The sequence below is a fragment of the Boleophthalmus pectinirostris genome, unplaced genomic scaffold (assembly GCF_026225935.1).
Source record: "Boleophthalmus pectinirostris isolate CB_2022bp ecotype Guang Dong unplaced genomic scaffold, ASM2622593v1 HiC_scaffold_2, whole genome shotgun sequence".
Classification (NCBI taxonomy): domain Eukaryota; kingdom Metazoa; phylum Chordata; class Actinopteri; order Gobiiformes; family Gobiidae; genus Boleophthalmus; species Boleophthalmus pectinirostris.
The window spans coordinates 3,985,476-4,005,821 of NW_026571152.1; the positions used below are offsets into that span (position 1 = coordinate 3,985,476).

General features: G+C 40.6%; 1 protein-coding gene across 1 annotated transcript in view; it reads right to left on the reverse strand.

Annotated features, from left to right (window-relative positions):
• The window catches only part of nell2a (neural EGFL like 2a), a 306,967-nt gene that overhangs the window by 150,288 nt on the left and 136,333 nt on the right, over positions 1-20,346 (reverse strand). Inside the window, exon 14 of the mRNA XM_055155733.1 lies at positions 206-322. Within this exon, the coding sequence (XP_055011708.1) occupies positions 206-322 (117 nt within the window). The remainder of the gene's footprint in view (positions 1-205; positions 323-20,346) is intronic.

The window sequence follows — 20,346 nt, forward strand, 5'->3', positions numbered from 1 at the left end:
GAACTACGTGCAAGTTAGTGGACGAAAAGTGAGCACTCAACCTCAAAGGCAGAATAATACTGGATTACTCAAACAAGTATAAATACAAATACTATGAGGAAGTTAATGATAAGAGAACAGTGTCAGAAGCTCATAAAAGTGGATACTGCATAATATGACACTTTACACATGTGTCCGTATAAAGAGAAGGCAGCCCTGGTCTCACCTGTGCAGGAGTAGTCGTCGATGCGGATGTATCCAGTGTGGCAGATGCACATGAAGGAGCCGGGTGTGTTCACACACATGGTGTTCTCTCTGCAGTAGTGTTTACCCTCTGCACACACTGTCATCAGACTGTACTGTCTGCACACACAGACCACTGTCACACAGGAGACAGACCACTGTCACACAGGAGACAGACCACTGTCACACAGGAGACAGACCACTGTCACACAGGAGACAGACCACTGTCACACAGGAGAGAGACCACTGTCACACAGACCACTGTCACACAGGAGACAGACCACTGTCACACAGGAGACAGACCACTGTCACACAGGAGAGAGACCACTGTCACACAGGAGACAGACCACTGTCACACAGGAGACAGACCACTGTCAGGACACAAGAGGAAGGAATGATCTGAGCACATTTTGGTTCAAACAAATTCAAACTGTCTGCTCAGCATATTCGGAGGTTATCCACAGAATATTTTATTTAATAAAAAGTTACAAAATAATGTTCCATTGCACTAACTTTAGATCAAACTAAACTGAACTCAACAAGAACAGGACCAAACCAGAAGAAAAAAGCAGAAAGACACTACACAAGGAATTACTATTTAAATATTTATGTATTATATAAATGAAGAAAACCTCCTGTACCACAACAGAGTACTGGCTGCTAAAAAAGTTTTTAAAAAAGTTACTAGTTGTTTAACAACTAGTAATGCACTATTATGAATTCACATTTTAAATTTCATGACCAGATTTGCATAAGTGAAAATGTCCAAAGCAAAACAAAGTAATATACTGTAAATAACTGTCCATTGTCCTGATCTTGATTCAATATAGGTGAAAATGTTGCCCATGCCACAACATTAAAAGCAGTGCTTAGAATTCAAAGTTTCAAAGTTGAAAAAAAAAAACAGGACAACCTTGACAAACTTGTGGTTAAAGCTGCACTTTCTAACACTTCTTGAAGCTTGTAAAAGTGCAGTAAAGTGTAGTGAAGCCTGTTTCTTTTGACCTCTGGAGCTGCAGTTCTGTCCCAGTCCAGAATCCTCCAGCAGAGGAAGAGTCGTTTGTCTTCATCAGGCTCTGACACAGGCTAAAACACTGAGAGTTTAACACTACATCTACAATCTATTACTGGTTAAACAGCACAGAGGAGGCTCACAACAGTAAGGTGACAATAACACAGACGGTTTGTGTAGTAGCAGCTCCAGTTTCCATGGCGATGCGCTTGACTCTGTGTGACCTTGATGTCATAAGTTTTCACAAACTCAGTAGCATTGTTGGGAAAAGTAAAGGTTTAAAAGACTCAGCGCGTTATATAAAGATGGCACCATGTGTGGCAGTGGCAAAGGACACAAAAACTGTCCCTTACTTAAAAGGATTATAACAACATCGAACCTGAACACTGAAGGGTTTCTGTTACTGTCACACTGTCAGCTGCAGACACAAACATGTGACGGAAAGCAATAAGGTCTCTTTTATTTATTTATTTTTTAAATGTGTTCTTTTGCACAGCTGTGTGACAAGTGAGTGACAAGACTTATAATGTTATTATTATAGCACATTATATAACAGGAACATGTAACCAACATAATTACATGCTATTCTACTTTATTACCCACTGTCTTAATTAGACCTGTCATAAAGTGCAATATAGTGCTGTAAAAAATATAGAAGATAAACAATAATATTGAAACCCAATTATGCAACCAACCCTAACACAGGATCACCCCCAAAAACTATGCTAAATGTACACTGTTAAAAAACAACATGCTTAAATCTAAATAAATAGGAGAATGTGGTAGTTTGTATCTGTAATCAGTCATAGAAGTTATTTATTCAATCCTCTACACCGCAAATCTTGTCTTTGTACAGTCCACTATTACAAAGAAAAAGGACCATAGATAAACAATGACCCCCAAAAAGTATAGATCCATCAAAAAGTATAGATCCATCAAAAAGTATAGTTCCTTCATTCACTTATTGAACGATAAGTTGAAAGAGAATTTATCATGATCTTTTCCTACTCTCACCTATGGTAATGACCGAAAGGACGAGATCGCGGATACAAGTGCTCGAAATGAGTTTCCTTCACAGGGTGGCTGGGTGCTCCCTTAGAGATAGGGTGAGGAGCTCAGTCACACAGGAGGAGCTCGGAGTAGAGCCGCTGCTCCTCCACGTCGAGAGGAGCCAGTTGAGGTGGCTCGGGCATCTGTTCCGGATGCCTCCTGGGCGCCTCCCTCGGGAGGTGTTCCGGGCATGTTCCACCAGGAGGAGGCCCCGGGGAAGACCCAGGACACGCTGGAGGGACTATGTCTCTCGGCTGACCTGGGAACGACTTGGGGTCCCCCGGAAGTGCTGGAGGACTTGTCTGGGGTGAAGGAAGTCTGGGAGTCCCTGCTTAGACTGCTGCCCCCACAACCCAGCCCCGGATAAGCGGAAGAAAATGGATGGATGGATATCTTATTCTGCATATCTGTGGCTCCAGGTTAAAAGTCCTTAAAATGGCGCCGCTAACTGAAAAAAAAAAAGTCTGACAGAAGGAATATGGTTTTAACCACCCCCTCTGAGACACATTTTAAACTAGAGTATTTTTTGAACTATAAAGTGCAGTTAAAATCCTTTATCGTCAGTCTTATAATCCGGTGCATCTTATGTATTAATTCTGGTTGTGTTACTGACCTCAAACGATTTTATGTGACACACGGTGCTCAAACACTGTCCAAATGTTTTTAGTATGACTTTGGTAAACTACGAAGCCGCTCCGCTTGATGGATTGTTGAAGCATTCTGGAGAAGCTGAACTGCATCAGCGCACAAGAAGTGAGCTGTTTTTTTTTTTTTTCAGCGCTTATAATTTATGCAAATGAGTCATGTGGTTTTAAGTTTTGTTTCTGTAAAATGTAAACAAATATGCACAAAGCTGAATTAAACACATTATTACTCAGGAAATAAAAAACAAACAAACAAATGATCCACCCACATTCACATTCATAATCCACATTCACCGAGACAGAGAGACAACGCCGGGCGAATTACACCACGATCTGCTGATGGATGGTGGACGCCTGGACTAAGGATCAGACTCAAGTGTCGTCGGTTTGTTTCCTTATATCTGGTGCACCTTATTTATGAAAATAGACAAGAGACTTCAACATTATTGATTTTGCGCCTTATGATCCGAAAAAATACGATACTAAACATCTACATAAATACATATATCTTGTCACTGTATATTTTGTACATATTCAAAATCTATTGGGCCTTATTTTTACTTTATTATCATGCATGCCCTTATTTTTATTTAATCATAGTTTATCTTTATTAGTATTCACTGTTTGATGTTGCACCAGGACAAGTTGCAAGTTCCTCGTTTGTGAATTCTGTTCACTGACAACAGCAATAAAACTGATTCTAATTCTGATATCATCATTCAGTTGCGTCCCTGAATGGAACTTTCTGTCTCGTACTAGAATATGTGAAACTTCCTGGCAGCTCGCACACTTCCTCATATAAATAAGAGCTGAGTCACTGAACCGTACTGAGCTGTGAGTCTCGCTGTTTCTTTGGGAGGCTCCTTAATAACGCAGGCTTTGGGAATGTAACGTATCAAATGTGTGTGTGTGTTTTGTTGTTCACGTCTCATTTTCCGTCTCTCAAATTGGGTTCCGTATTAACAGTTACCACAGCAACGGCTATTCCTGGCTCTTTAAAAACAGCATCAAACTCTGCCTGGGTAAACAAAATAATCCTGATAATGTGATGCAACCGGATGCAATTGAAAGTAATGAGGAAACAGAACAGACTGGGACGGGTATGAGCGCAGAGAGGGGGTCAAACGCAGAGAAGGGGTCAAACGCAAGAGAGGCGTGAGTGACAAGCGGACGTTTGTGAAAGGTCGGCCGCAGTCACAGCAGTTAGTTTGTGCTTGTTTTTGCGCTCGCTGAGAGGGTCTGAGGACAGTGAGGAAGTGATTCGAGGTAACTGTTGTTATGAGGCTGGCCCAGGTAAAAATAAATGTTGCGTCTAGACTAGCAGTTCACAAGCTTTTACAGAAAGTACCAGTCTGTTTTGAACACTGACGGGTAAACATATGGAATAATAAAACAAACTTTTCTGGTGGCGTCAACACCTGCTTTTTTCCATATATGGGTCTGGTCAAGCAGTAACAGAGGGAAACAGGGGCAGATTTTTTTTACATTCAAATGTCTCTTATTCAGAAACTAGAGGGACTATTGAAATAAGTAAAGTATCAAAATGTAGGAAAGAGTTACACTCCAACAGGGTAAAATTAAACCTGTGATATTCTTTCAAGTTGTTGACAAAAAATTAAAAAACGTCGGTAACGGAGGGAATGAAATATGCAGCACTTTTTGGGCAATAAATCCAAACAGTGATAACTCTTGGTTCTCACTTCCATATCCTTAACAAACTGGTTTGAATATTTGCTTCATATAGTTTTCTACCATATGGTACAAGATTAGGTTGAAAAACCTCTTACTTTTTGACTCATGAGATTTTTTATTAAGAAAGGTCATGGTAACGGAGGGAAAATTGTTCAAACAAGTAGAAGGTGCAGGATTTTGCATAATTTATCGCTTTTTTCTTCCGAATACTTTAATATTACTTCAAAATGAAAGGAAACTATTTCTATAAAATATGTCAGTCCTTCAAAGCAAATTTTTGTCATTTTACATATTTTTTTTTTTCAAAAATCCTGTCCCTTCATCAACAGTTCAAAGATGGAATAACACAAGATATGATGAAATACATCCATTTATTGACATGATTTGCAGGTCTTTGAAATTTGGGAAATTATTTTTGTTCCATGTTTCATACATGGTCTGTTTAAAACATATGGAACTTTAGAACCAAAAATGGTACAGAAAAAAGGTCAACAGTTTCATAAACTAGAGTACATATGTATCTGTTCAAAACATTTTTATATCAGATGCATTAACTTGAATTTTTGGCCTTGCTGTTTACTTCTGCTTGACCGGGCCCATAGATATCATTTGTTTTTCTGGAATGTTCCACAGTATGGCATTAAAGATGACCTGTTGTGCCTGTGTCTGCTTTATGGTTATAATCTATGACACCCGTGAGTCATTATGTTTTAATTTGCACATTTTAAATCGACTTTTGCGACTTGTGCCCAATGGGAGAAGATGAGCCATGGATTTTTTTCATTTGTGATAAAAATGAGTGCATGACACGTCTGAATCCTGCACATTAAGAAAATAAAATTGGAGAAAGAAGTAAGTCGAGAGCAGTGAGAGTACGCCGGTGGTGGTGAATCACTCCAAAGGCCTGCCACTGGTTAAACATACATAACATAAACATTACACAACAGTCTCACACTCGTCACAAACACCCCTGAACAACATCACTGAAAGAAACACGTCACACATCGGGCAGCATCAGGGGTGTCGTGGGCGTGGTACATGGAGGCACGGTGTCCACACACTTCTCCTGACGTGAAATATAAAAAAATAACAAATATAAAATAGCTACAACTTAAATGTCAAACTGGAGATACTGGCAACAAACTGCATAGGCTCGTGATATCTGCAGGACTGTCCTATAAAGACCTGAGACATGAGGGACCAGGACTGAGCCGGGACTGAACCAGGACTAAAACAGGTCTAAACCAGGACTAAACCAGAACTACACCAGGACTGAGTGTCGGGACAAGCCCCTAGGTGCGCCCATGTAGACCGTCGGGTGACTGCAGTACTGTATGTTTGTAATGACACAAACATTTTAAACTTAATTTTGATACTAAGGAAAAGTCTTGATACAGATTTTCTTTACATTCAATTGATGTAAAACAGGCATGTCCAAATTATGGCCCGGGAGCCAAATGCAGCCCTCAGACAATTTTTTCTTGGCCCTCAGACTTCCAGGTGAATTGGCCCAAATTACCTTGCATCAATTTAAAAATATTTTTTTACTGCAATTTTTTTTTTTTAAATCTACCTTGATAAAGCTGATATTTAATATTTAGTGTGTGGTTTTAAGGATCTTGGCATGAATAAAAACTGATGGCTCATTCTAACATGTTAAACATGCACATATTTCAATTTTTCACTGTATCGAGCATCAGTGTGCGGCCCTCGATCAGTCCTCTGTTTCATCTGTGTTTAGATATGTGGCCCTTGATGAAAAAAGTGTGGACACCCCTGATGTAAAAAATATGTTCTAGAAAATATGATGTAAATTTCAACTGACTAATAGTTGTTTTTATTATCTTTATTGTATTTTGATATTGATAATTGTGTGATTTGTAAATCTAGTGTCAGTTACTCTAATGACTATACATAAACCCTGTTCGCTGCAGTGTGAAAACAATGAAACACAATCATACAATACTACACAATAGCGTGCGGTTTAATTTGCAGCCTTGTTCGTGTGGATATCTGTGGTCAGATCCTGTCCCTGTCTGAGCAACAGCCCCACGAGTCCTTGACATTACCAATTCATTACTGCGCTCTGCATTCACCCGCGGTACAAGAGCACAGTGCGTTCACCTCTCAATCTGTTCTGTGCCACATGCTTTTGCGCACACTACTTGATATTGAATTTCAATAGCTGTGCATTGGCATTCATTGGACTCGCGTCGTGTGTCCTTGGGTATAGAGCAACACTCAGAACTGTGTACAACTCCAGTATTTGCTTTTTTATATTCACTTTCTCTCTTCTTTTCTTTCTCCAAGTCAATACTGCATCAGCTGCCATTGAAAAGCCAGGCAGATAAATGAAAAGCCAAGACAATCATTGAAGACCTATTGAAGCGCGTGTGTCCTTCGCTCGATGAATGGAAGCTAATTAATGCGAGCGCTTGCTTTGAGACACAGGTAAAACACACACTGTTGGTGTAGGAAGGGCAAACAGCAGGCCAGGTGGAGGAGGAGAGGAGACATACAAAACTCAACTCATTTGTTCTTTTCACTTGAAATTTCCAACAGGATAAATAAAGTATCTTTTTATCAGTCATTTGACCCGCTCAGTGCAGGGGAGGACTGCAATAGACTGGCAAGTCAAGACTGTACGCTTTTCCAACACTACACACACACACATACATACACACACACACACACACACACACACACAGTGTCCGGGCCCTGAACTCTCCTCCCAGAGTTCATGGGCATGATTGACAGGTGGATTAGCCAGTCAGATAAACACATTGTTCTTTCATTGGCTCAGTGATTAGAACATTCATCCTCCCACCTGAAGGTCGGAGGATCAATTCCTGTTTGGACCAAGTTCTGTCGTTGTGTACCTTTAGGCAAGACACTTCACTTGCCTGAAGTCAATTTAGTGTGCATGAATGTGAGTGCTGGGCTGCGTTCAGACTGCAGCCTGAAGTGACCCAAATATGATTTTTTTGGTCCCTATGTTCCTGTATCTGATCTTTTAATGACAGTCTGAACCACACAGATCCGATTTTTTCAAATGTGACCCAGGACACTTGGATATGTGCTTCTAAAACCCATACATATCTGATCTTTTGACATGTGACTTCAGTCTGAACGGCCAAAGCGCAATCATCCACCTACACGTTATCAACAAGGCACAAATGTACACAAACGTTCTTCTTGTCATACAAAAATTGTTCATGAACGCCGTGTCACTGAAGCGAAGCACATCACTATCCCACCACTCTTGGCTCCATCTCCACATCCACACGTTCCTTTCAACAGACTGTCCAACAAAACACCACGGCCAAAAACCTCGTCCTTCTCCTTCACAATCTCCTCCTTAAAACAAGTAAGTTGTTCATGTTCTGGCTCCGGTACGAGAGGAACTTTAAAATCTCCAGGTGCTCAATGCTCACGTCCATGTTTGGACAACTTCTGTAAACACAGAGCACGCTCACTGTGGTTGATGTCGTCGTGTCTCCAGTGCACATGCGGGACACTTTTTTGGGGGAAATCCGATGTCTTTCAAGGTCGTTCACATTTAATTGGAAATGAGAACGACCTCGCAAAAACATTGGATTTCACACAAAAAAAATAAAAAATCCGAAGTGAGCATTAAGCCCTGCAGCCAAAGGTGCAGATTGGCAGCCTTGCTTCCATCAGTCTTCCCCAGAGCATCTGTGGCTACAGATGTATCTTACCCCGTGGTAAATATGTAGTATTTCGTACTTATTTAGAATGGCTTTTAACACTTAGTGGCCCTGTGACACTTTCTTTATTTCAATGGTGTAATGTGCTTTGTTGCTTTGTTTGCATGATGTTTATTGTTTTTTATCCTGTTTTAATGTTGTGCAGCACTTTGGTCGGCTTTGGTCGTTGGAAGGTGCTATAGAAATAAAGTTTGCTTCCACATGCCTGTAAATATCTGGGTTTCACGTGACGTCACAGGGCTACGTTTGTCAGCACGCAAAATCAGATGGAGGATCAGGAAGTGAACTGACTGGAGGAAAATGCCGATGTGTTGTGTAGTTTATGGCTGTGCCAATCGTTCTAACCGAGAGAAGGAAAAGCGATTTTTTTAGAGTACCGAATATAGTCGTCCACAAAGGTCAGAAATGGGAAAAGCCGACAGAACAACGCCGTAAAAAGTGGATTACAAACCTGTTTGTGGTCGGGAGGAGCAGAATTCGCTAATGCTCGTGTCTGCAGTGAACACTTCGTCAAAGGTTTGTTCCAAAGCTAAATAGTTTTTTGTGGTTTACCTAAACATAAACGAATCATTTACGACTAACAGCTAACGACATTTGTTGACATTAAATAGTTCAGATAGAGGTCACTGCTGATACACTGCAGTTTTTCATATAAAATAAGAGAAACACTCACCCCGGCGAAGACCAAACAATAATCATCATTTAGGCGTTTTGCACCGAGGTTGAGGACCCATCCACTGACAAAAAAAGTGATATGCCTCCAAACTTTTGTACACCTTCATCTGTTGTCTGGTGTGAAAGAAGAAGAGCTAAATAGTTTGTGATCTCCTCTGCCTCGATTGTCAACAAATCTTTTACTTCGGTTGAAAATTCTCTCATTTTCAATAAGATCAGGGTCACGCCCAATATATTTGTCGACTAACTGCTCGTACTTCTGCCTTGCTACTGGCTCTAAATCCTTACAATAAGAACTCTTCTCCATATCTGTGTTCTCCAGAGCCGTGTTTGTCATGTTTGTCTTCACTTCCTGCCCTCCACCTGAAATTTGCGCATCATCGTGATCACGTGACTGAAACCCTCCTATAAAGTTTGCTTCCACATGTCTGTAAAGCACATTACAGGTGTATGCTCTTCATCACAACAATCACAACGTAAATAAATAAAGCTGCTACTCCCACCACATGCAGACACAGACAGCCACACACCGGCCTTTTGGCTTTAACCACTGACCCACGGCATGTTTTAGGTTGATATGGTAACCACATATTTATGCGTTTTAGCTCCCTGTTAATAGGCACCGTATTGAAGACTTTTCCCAAAAATAGAACATTGCATTTTGAATTGTTAATTACTATCACAACGGGGATATTTTTTCCATTACTCTGAAACCCAAGGACACCTGAAGGAATCCTTGCTGAATCTGGATTTTAAATAGAAATTATAATCACATTTTCAATAGTTTGACTGTGAAATGCTCCTCCCTGGTGCCTGCAGCCTCAGCCATGTTCTCATATGTAGCTGAGCCAGTGGCGTGGCTCTGAATGTCAGCAGGCTAATTGGCACTGACTGAAGAGCGCGCCCCGGTGGACAAAACCAATCAGTTTGTGTGCGTGCTGCAGTGAGCCTCACACTCCCCACCTGCTCCTATCTCCACACACACATTTATGCACTTTGTTTACACGCCGGCGACCTCTGACCCCTGCGAAATGTCATCCAAAACAGACAGTCCCTCGCCATGGACACGGCCAGTCAGAGTAAATAACATTGTGTCTGCGCGTGTGTGAGAGAGATCCACAAACGCCATATGAACCACGGCCTTCTGCTCCTCTTCTCCCAAGTGGACAACCATCTGGGAGCTACTGAAGTCAGGGCTCAGTGTTTATGTGTTTAGTCCCACTGTAAATACAGGCCCGGTCAAGCAGAAGTAAACAACAAGGCCAAAAATTCAAGTGAATGCATCTGATATAAAAATGTATTGAACAGATACATATGTTCTCTAGTTTATGAAACTGTTGACCTTTTTTCTGTACCATTTTTGGTTCTAAAGTTCCATATGTTTTAAACAGACCATGTATGAAACATGGAACAAAAATTATTTCTCAAATTTCAAAGACCTGAAAATCATGTCAATAAATGGATGTATTTCATCATATCTTGTGTTATTCCATCTTTGAACTGTTGATGAAGGGACATAATTTAAAAAAATAATGTATTTAAAATGATAAAAATTTGCTTGGAAGGACTGACATATTTTATAGAAATAGTTTCCTTTCATTTTGAAGTAATATTAAAGTATTTGGAAGAAAAAAGCGACAAATGATGTAAAATCCTGCACCTTCTACTTGTTTGCACAATTTTCCCTCGTTACTTTTCCCTCCGTTACCATGACCTTTCTTAATAAAAAATCTCATGAGTCAAAAAGTAAGAGGTTTTTCAACCTAATCTTGTACCATATGGTAGAAAACTATATGAAGCAAATATTCAAACCAGTTTGTTAAGGATATGGAAGTGAGAACCAAGAGTTATCACTGTTTGGATTTATTGCCCAAAAAGTGCTGCATATTTCATTCCCTCCGTTACCGACATGAGTTTTTAAATTTTTTGTCAACAACTTGAAAGAATATCACAGGTTTAACTTGACCCTGTTGGAGTGTAACTCTTTCCTACATTCTGATACTTTACTTATTTCAATAGTCCCTCTAGTTTCTGAATAAGAGACATTTGAATGTCAAAAATCTGCCCCTGTTTCCCTCTGTTACCACTTGACCGAACCCATATACGGTTTGATCTTATGAATGCCTGTATACATTGAAATATGACAGATTTACTGTAGATGCTTAAACACATTTGATTCAATGTTGTTTCATCTTGATGTTAACGACTGTGAATAATGATGAAACCATGTTGTTTCTTCTCAATAATCGTAACACTAACATCATAAACCCGTGTATCATTTGTTCAATTGTTTTTCAAAATAAAACCAAAAATAAGAAAACTATTGTCTTCATTATTTGTCTCCAAAACTAAAATGAAAAAAACAGATAACGATTAGTTTTTTTCAGTTTTCGATTTTGTGTATAAATGAATAATGGAAAAAACTGATAATGGCCATTTCCCTTTTCCGGACTTAAACTGTGATGCCGGATTTTTGTGCCGCATACGGACTGATCCAGGACTAAGACCGGGACCAGACCAGGACCAGAGCGGGACTGAGACCAGGACTGAGATCGGGACCAGACTGGGACTGACAGCGTGATCTGGTTTAGTCCTGGATCAGTCCTGGTTTAGACCTGGTTTAGTCCTGGTTTAGTTACTAGTGTAGTCCTGTTGTAGTCCTGGGATCAGTCCTGGTTCAGTCCTAAGTCCTGGTCCCGGTCTCAGTCCTGGTCTGGTTCCGGTTTGGTCCCGGTCTCAGTCCTGATCAGCGGCGGATCCAGGCCTGTCCCGACACTCCTGGTTCAATCCTGGTTCAATCCTGGTTCAATCCTGGTTCAATCCTGGTTCAGTCCTGGTTCAGTCCTGGTTCAGTCCTGGTTCAGTCCTGGTTCAGTCCCCTGTCCCCCTCACATACGTCGCGTGGACCGTCCCCCCCCTCCCTATACTATAATGTTTAAGACAGTTCCTTTCTGTTTCTCCGTGTTTGATAAAGCTTAAGAAATCAAACGTTCCCATCTTGCGGGACTTGCGGGTGGGAGCCGGACAAAATATCAGAGATGCCCCTGTGACTCTAATTGTAAAATCGAGATCCCTCTTCTCACAATAATTGTAACAGTAAAATTTGACAGTGTTACTTTGTACGTGTCAAACCATCTGAAAATGACCTCTGTGACTTCATTTAACCGCAGAGTCCAGTGTTTGGTCCCTAAAGCCTCTTTAATATAGAAAGAACAATAGAACCGCCCATCACACGCCGCGGCCCAATCCCCCCGTGCCCCTCCTGTGCCCCCTCCCCTGCCCCCTCCTGTGACGCTCATTGTTGTGGGTCAGGTACAATGATTGATGACTGAGAAGTGTTTGGTATTTAGACAATACACTTCACCACAATAGCTCTTTGCCTCAGTGTTTTCTAATGGGAGTCACTCAGCTTCATTGGCAGAGATACTTTGGTCCATTTTAAGTGCATTTAAACAAAAGTGCTTGTCTAATTAATTAAAGAGGAGTGATCTATAGCCCATAGGGAAAAGCACCTTGGAATTAGTTTTAGATAATGAACCAGCAAAGATCTGAGTCATTCAGTTATTTAGACATGATCATTTCCTATATTTAAAAGCCTTTTTTACAATCATTACACATACACAAGATTAGTAATTTGTCTGTTTTAGATCAGAGGTGAGAGAAGTACCCCAAAAGTAAACTTAATAATGTTATTACTTAATACTACCACAAACACCCAGTGGAGGAGCGTACATTTCACACCTGGGCCTTCAGTAGTGCTCCGTCTGAAACAATCCACTCCTCAAGAACTATTTCATGGTAATAAAAGCATCTTATTCTACAGAAACACAGAATAAAGAGCCGTGGAGATTCTGTGCACGGAGAAATGAGGAGAGGGGGGAGCACGGTGCAAGGAGAAGAAGTGAGGAGCGCTAGGCTGCTAAATCAGGACTAAATCAGAACTAAACCAGGACTAAACCAGAACTAAACCAGAAGTAAACCAGGACTAAACCAGAACTAAACCAGAAGTAAACCAGGACTAAACCAGAACTAAACCAGGACGGTTTAGAACAGTCAGAACTGACCACAGAGGAAAAGACGACTCTGCTCAGCACAGGGCTCAGAGCAGCTCTCGCTCTCTCTCAAGTCCAAGATTAGACCTGGTTTAACCTGGATTAGTCCTGGTTTAGACCTGGTTCCACTACAGATGCAGTTTGCTGCTTTGTCTTGTTCGCTCTCTGACTGTCCAGTCACGGCTCTGAATCCGGTGACATCGTCACCAACTCAAAATCTGATTGGTTGAAGCAACAGTTTCATGGACATTTCTTTTGTGTTCGTGTTCCTGCAGAACGGATTGTGAAGGCCTCAGGGACACTTCTTTGACTTCTGACTCTGCCTGGCAACAAATGACGGCTGAAATGTGATTAGTCAAATGCTTCAAGATGAAAATCCATGTGTGGAAGCAGCACAAGCATCAGAAAAGCTCTGAAAGGAAGAGGACAGACTATTTGGAATTATTAATAATATAATTAATATCAGTTTGTGATTGTGTGTGTTGATTTTAGGCCAGCAGAGAAGGCTTTGCATTCTCTGACACCCCGCCACTGCAACACACCACCTACTACCACATTACTACTACTACTACTACTACTACTACTACTACTACTACTACTACTACTACTACTACTACTACTACTATACCACAGTCTTCACCACCACCAGCTGTTAACTGTTGCCTTAGTAATTCAAATGACAACATATTAGATCTTTTGGATGCTGCTCCTTAAACTGGCACCATATAACAGAAATCTCAAACCCAAGAATAGATTTTTCCAATTACCAAATAACTCAAATCTAAAAACACTTGACTCATCACTATGTCCAACTCATGGTGTGTATTTGTAGCTTTATAACACTAATAATTATTTCTGTATTTTATCAGCGGTGAGAATGAATGAAGCTGATAAATGGTGTCATAGTTCGGTGACAAAAAGATAAATCAAAGTCTCGCCAAGACAAAATATCCACACAAATGAGCATCTTTGGCTTTAATTACAGGATTAATTGGGAAAGCAGCCCACATTCCAGTCTAATGCAGGTCCCAGTGGAGAGGTCCTGTCCCACACCTGAGGCCCATTAGGAAGTCACCGAGGAGCTGCAGTGTGCTGAGACGGGCACATTTAACCAGCACCAGCACCAGCACCAGCACCAGGACACTCACTCTTCTGTCCAGCAGCCATCAGAGAACAGGACACTGGGCTTTGTTTGGCCAAAACTCACCAACAACAATTTCATAGTTTCATAGTTTCTTGGACTGTGCACTTTTCATTAATAGTGAACAGTGTTGGGAATATTGCTTTTAAAATGTATTCCCCTACAGATTAAAGATTATATATCCCAAAATGTAGTTTGTAACGTAATCCATTAAATTACTTAAAGTGAGTAACGTAATCTGAATACTTTGGATTATTTGATATTGTCGTGCTTTTTAAAACTACATGAATGTATCGACCACATCCTGAAAATTCTTGTTTGTTCTCTTCAAATTGTCTGTTGAGCCCAAGTCTCCATGAATAAGCAACTGTTTACTGTAGAGAAGCAAAGACCAGGAAATCTTAATATGATGTTTTGTTTTGTCTGTTAAAAGAAAATAAAAAGCCCAGTCTTTACTTAACCATATTAATATTATATTATATTATATAATATTATATTATATTATTGATAGAGAAATGATTTGTATATGAGATCACTGCTGCTTTAAATTATGTTCAGTCTACTGTTAGTGTCATATTGTTTAGACCTGGTTTAGTCCTGGTTTAGTCTTAGTTTAGTCCTGCTTTTTGTCCTGGTTTAATCCTGGTTTAATCCTGGTTTAGTCCTGGATTAGTCCTGGTTTTAGTCCTGGTTTAGTCCAAAATGTGAAAACAGGAAAATACCGGACTGTAATCCATTTATTTCAACAAAGTAACTGTAATCTAATTACCACTCACTGAAACAGTAACTGTAACTGAATACAGTTACTCATAATTTGTACTCTGATTATGTAACTCTGGTACATGTAATCTGTTACTCCCCAACACTGATAGTGAAATAGAGAATATTATTTTATTTTTCTTGTCTTGGACCACAGCACACAAAATGGTTGCCAGCCCAGGTGCCTTTATACCCTTCAGTGAACGGGAGGTCCCAAAGTGAGGTCACCCAGTGAGTTCAGCCCATTCTACAACAAGAAACAACAGTTTATAAAATGTTTTTAATGTAAATATCTAAACTGTTGTTTCTTGTTGTAGAATGGGCTGAACTCACTGGGTGACCTCACTTTGGGACCTCCCGTTCATTGAAGGGTATAAAGGCACCTGGGCTGGCAACCATTTTGTGTGCTGTGGTCCAAGACGGGAAAAATATCTGATGAAGGCTTTTTTTGCCGAAACGTTATTTTGTTAATAAAAAAGTATTTGGACATCGGCCAATCGAGTGTGCTATGCATTTTTTCACCCTGGTTTGTGATGCAAATGTATCACTCTTTTGAACACAGATTGTTTTGAGAAGAAAAACGCTTTATTATACAGTCCCCAGACAACTTTCATCAGCACCAAAAACAGCCAGTATCTGGGCTCACCGGACGCTGTCGGGGGTAAGTCAGTGTTGATGCACGACACTGCTCACGGGGATGACACACAGATTCATGTCATTCAAAATCCCGAACTATCCCTTTAAGAAACAGTTGATGGAAATGTAAGCATAATGTAAATTGAACAGAAAAGCCCTAAAATGAACTGGCTGTAATTGTAAGTGTCAGACTGAAGAGCAGAAATATGACATATATTTAAAAGTTTACGCCATTTTCACTCGTAAAGCATTTTCCCGTTATAAATGATATACTCAACCTTGAAATTTTAGCTCATAGTGCAAATCATTGGGTCGATGGAGGAAAACCTATGAGAGCAACCTGCCTAAAGTGGCCGTTTTATTTCCTCTGTAGCTGTATCCTGTTGCAAGCGTAGCGTAAACGGCTCATCTAATCCCCACTTTATCACACATTAACTGCGTATTAATAAATCACCTGCTAATGTCGGACACGGACAGGTTGGTGAGTGCGTGCGAGAGGCTTTTAAGCACTAATCAAGACATATAGCAAGCACCACCCGCAGCCAGGACCATGATTAATTCACCTTTTATGCATTTTCGAGTCAAACGTGCCACTATCCGGGCCGTCCATTGTGGCGTGGCACAAGTTTGACCCCGACCACTCAATTCGCTGATAAAAGCGGGGGCAGTTTTTCTTGTGTGGGTGCGTCACGTGTCTCCGTATGACAGTCCAATCAGGAAAATGGAGTGTGTTAATGGAGATGTATATGCGGGCGGTGTTGGGCGGCGGCCTTATCCTCTCATATTGTTTTAGTGCGGCTAACACTAGCAGCCGGAGCTAATAGGCTTTAAATCAGCACTCAGCCCAATCAGCCAATCAGAACGAGCCGCAGCTGTCAGCCCACATCTGTGCTCAAGGTTAACGCTGATGTAAAGGACGAAACAGCAAAGTAGTTTGGGAAATTTAAGCGGGACAGAGAGACTTCATGAAAGAGTCATTTCGAGAGGGAAAGTCTGATTTAGATTTAACTGTTGCGTTTCAGAAAACATCACAACTTTCTACAGCAGAGGTCCACAAGCCCGGGCCGTGGGGCGTTCAGGAGGCCAGGTCTAAACCAGGTCTAAACCAGGACTAAACTAGAGCTAAACCAGGATTAAACCAGGTTTAAACCAGGTCTAAAGTGAGACTAAACCAGGTCTAAACCAAGACTAAACTAGAGCTAAACCAGATCTAAACCAGGACTAAACTAGAGCTAAACCAGGATTAAACCAGGTTTAAACCAGGTCTAAAGTGAGACTAAACCAGGTCTAAACCAAGACTAAACCAGGACTAAACCAGGACTAAACTAGGACTAAACCAGGTCTAAACCAGGTCTAAACCAGGACTAAACTAGGACTAAACCAGGACTAAAACTAGGTCTAAACCAGGACTAAACTAGGTCTAAACCAGGACTAAACTAGGTCTAAACCAGGACTAAACCAAGACTAAACTAGGTCTAAACCAGGTCTAAACCAGGACTAAACAAGGTCTAAACCAGGTCTAAACCAGGACTAAACTAGGACTAAACCAGGACTAAACTAGATCTAAACCAGGTCTAAACCAGGACTAAACAAGGTCTAAACCAGGTCTAAACCAGGACTAAACTAGGCCTAAACCAGAACTAAACCAGGTCTAAACTAGATCTAAACCAGGACTAAATCAGATCTAAATCAGGTCTAAACCAGGTCTAAACCAGGTCTAAACCAGAACTAAACCAGGACTAAACTAGGACTAAACCAGGTTTAAACTTGGTCTAAACCAGGACTAAACCAGAACTAAAACAGGATTTAACCAGGACTTAACCATGCCTCCCACGAAATACTGTTGGACATAAAACGGGTCCGTGGTGTAAAATAACACTGGGGACCTCAGTTGTATGGCTCAGTCAGATTTCATACAGACAGAGTTCAGCTAAAATGAATCGAGTTCAAATGCAGACTTCTGTGTAAGAAACTTCTGCGGCCAAGTCAAAGGATCAGGTTCAACGTTTGTGAATGTACCTTTTGGATATTTCAAATCCTGGTCCAAAGTGATCAATAGAAATCGGCTTAACGGGAGCGTGACATCCTGACAGCTGTAGTGAATACTTTCTCCAGCTTTTACTTTTGAATGTTAAATGCGCCGCTGTCCTGTATAAAACCTAACAAGCACACAGATCTACACATGAATTATTTGTGTAATAATTCAGGGCATGATGTAGCTTTGTCAGTGTCTGAGGCACCACACGGGAATCACAGGAGCCAGAGCTGTTTTAGCTGTAGAGAAAGTGGGGCAGGGAGGGAGAGAGGTGAAAATCTTACAATCTTAAAGGTGAGAGGAGCGCCCCCTGTCTGTCTTAATGTAGAAGCTATTGTGTTGCCTGGGATTTTCCACAGTAAAACAATGAATGTGTCTTGTATATTTATTCAATCAGAGTTGTTTTTACTGCTTAAAATACTTTTAAAGATGTGTATTCTTACAGTGAGTGAGGTTGCCACTCCACAGATTTGAAATATAACTTCACATGGCGCCGCTGGCTTGACTCCACCGAGTTTAATAAATTTAAAGATCACATATTGTACTGGAGCCTGTGAAATAGTTAAAATGTACAACACTCCTGGATCATTATGTTATTTACACATTTGAAATCACAATAGTCATCTAAACCTCTCAGATACGCCCGCTTTGCCTCATAGATACCACTGGGATGATTTAATAAAGTGAATCACACAAAAGCAACATGGATACAGTATTTAAAACAACATATTCAGTTTAATAAAGCTGGGTCCTTATGTGGCCACGCCCACATCGCCAGTGTTGGGAAGGTGACTTTTAAAATGTATTCCCTTACAGATTACAGGTTACATACACCAAAATGTAGTTTGTAATAGAATCCATTAAATTACTTAAAGTGAGTAATGTAATCTGAATACTTTGGATTACTTGATATTGTCATGGATTTTAAAATGACATGAATGTACCAACCACATCCTGAAAATTCATGTTTATTCTCTTCAAATTGTCTGTTGAGCCCAAGTCTCCATGAACAGGTCATTTTTTGCTGTAGAGAAACAAAGACGAGGATCTGAACATGAGAAGTTTTATCTGCTAAAAGAAAAAAAGTCTTTCCTTAACCAGATTAAAAATATTACTGATAGAGAAATGATTTTGATCTGAGATCCCTGCTGCTTTAAATTATGTCCACCTAATGTTAGTGTCATAATGTTTAGACCTGGTTTATTCCTGGTTTTAGACCTGGTATTAGTCCAATTTAGTCCTGGTTTAGTCCTGGTTTAGTCCTGGTTTAGTCCTAGCCTGATTTAGTCCTGGTTTAGTCCTGGTTTAGTCCTGTTTAGTCCTTTTAGTCCTGGTTTAGTCCTGGTTTAGTCCTGGTTTTAGTCCTGGTTTAGTCCTGGTTTAGTCCTGGTTTAGTCCTGGTTTAGTCCTGGTTTTAGTCCTGGTTTAGCCCAAAATGTGAAAACAGAAAAATACCTCTGTGTAATCCATTTATTTCAACAAAGTAACTGTAATCCAATTACCACTCACTGAAACAGTAACTGTAACTGAATACAGTTACTCATAATCTGTACTATGATGTACATGTAACAGTACCAGTGTGTTGTGTGTACATGTAATGTGTGTACTGTGTACTGTGTGTGTACAGTGAGTGTGTTGTGTGTACAGTGAGTGTGTTGTGTGTACAGTGAGTGAGTGTGTGTGTGTGTAGTGAGTGTGTTGTGTGTATAGTGAGTGTGTTGTGTGTACAGTGAGTGTGTTGTGTGTACAGTGAGTGTGTGAGTGAGTGTGTGTGTGTATAGTGAGTGTGTTGTGTGTACAGTGAGTGTGTGTGTGTAGTGAGTGTGTTGTGTGTACAGTGAGTGTGTGTGTAGTAGTGAGTGTGTGTGTGTGTATAGTGAGTGTGTTGTGTGTAGTGAGTGTGTTGTGTGTACATGTTGTGTGAGTGTGTGTTGTGTGTAGTGTGTACAGTGAGTGTGTGTGTGTAGTGAGTGTGTTGTGTGTACAGTGAGTGTGTTGTGTGTACAGTGAGTGTGTTGTGTGTATAGTGAGTGTGTTGTGTGTACAGTGAGTGTGTTGTGTGTATAGTGAGTGTGTTGTGTGTACAGTGAGTGTGTTGTGTGTATAGTGAGTGTGTTGTGTGTACAGTGAGTGTGTTGTGTGTACAGTGAGTGTGTTGTGTGTATAGTGAGTGTGTTGTGTGTACAGTGAGTGTGTTGTGTGTACAGTGAGTGTGTTGTGTGTACAGTGAGTGTGTTGTGTGTTATGTTCTTTTGTGTGATTGTTGTTGTGTTTTTCTGTGTCCTGTAGATGATTTTCACATCAACCTGCCGAGGGACTGAAGATGGAAAAGAGCCACGCTGCTATAATCTTGACATATTTACATTTTACATGTTCATTACTATGTGCCATCCCTTTACAAATACATACAAAATCATGACGTCAAACTCGTGGTGTCTGTCTGTGTCCCTTTTGTGTTACAGCACAACAGTAAACAAAGCGTCGAGATGGATGTAAATGAAGACAGACATTCTGTGTTGGCAACGATTCCCCAGATCAAGGATTTAAAGCCGGAACAAAGAGAATGTTTTTTTTATTTTATCAAGGTGTTATTGCCCTTCGTCCTGTGGGATTTGGTGCATACATACGTCACGCCCAAAGAGCAGCGATTGGTTAAATTAAAAAAGTACCTGCCTACTGTTGAGTTAACGAATCCTAACG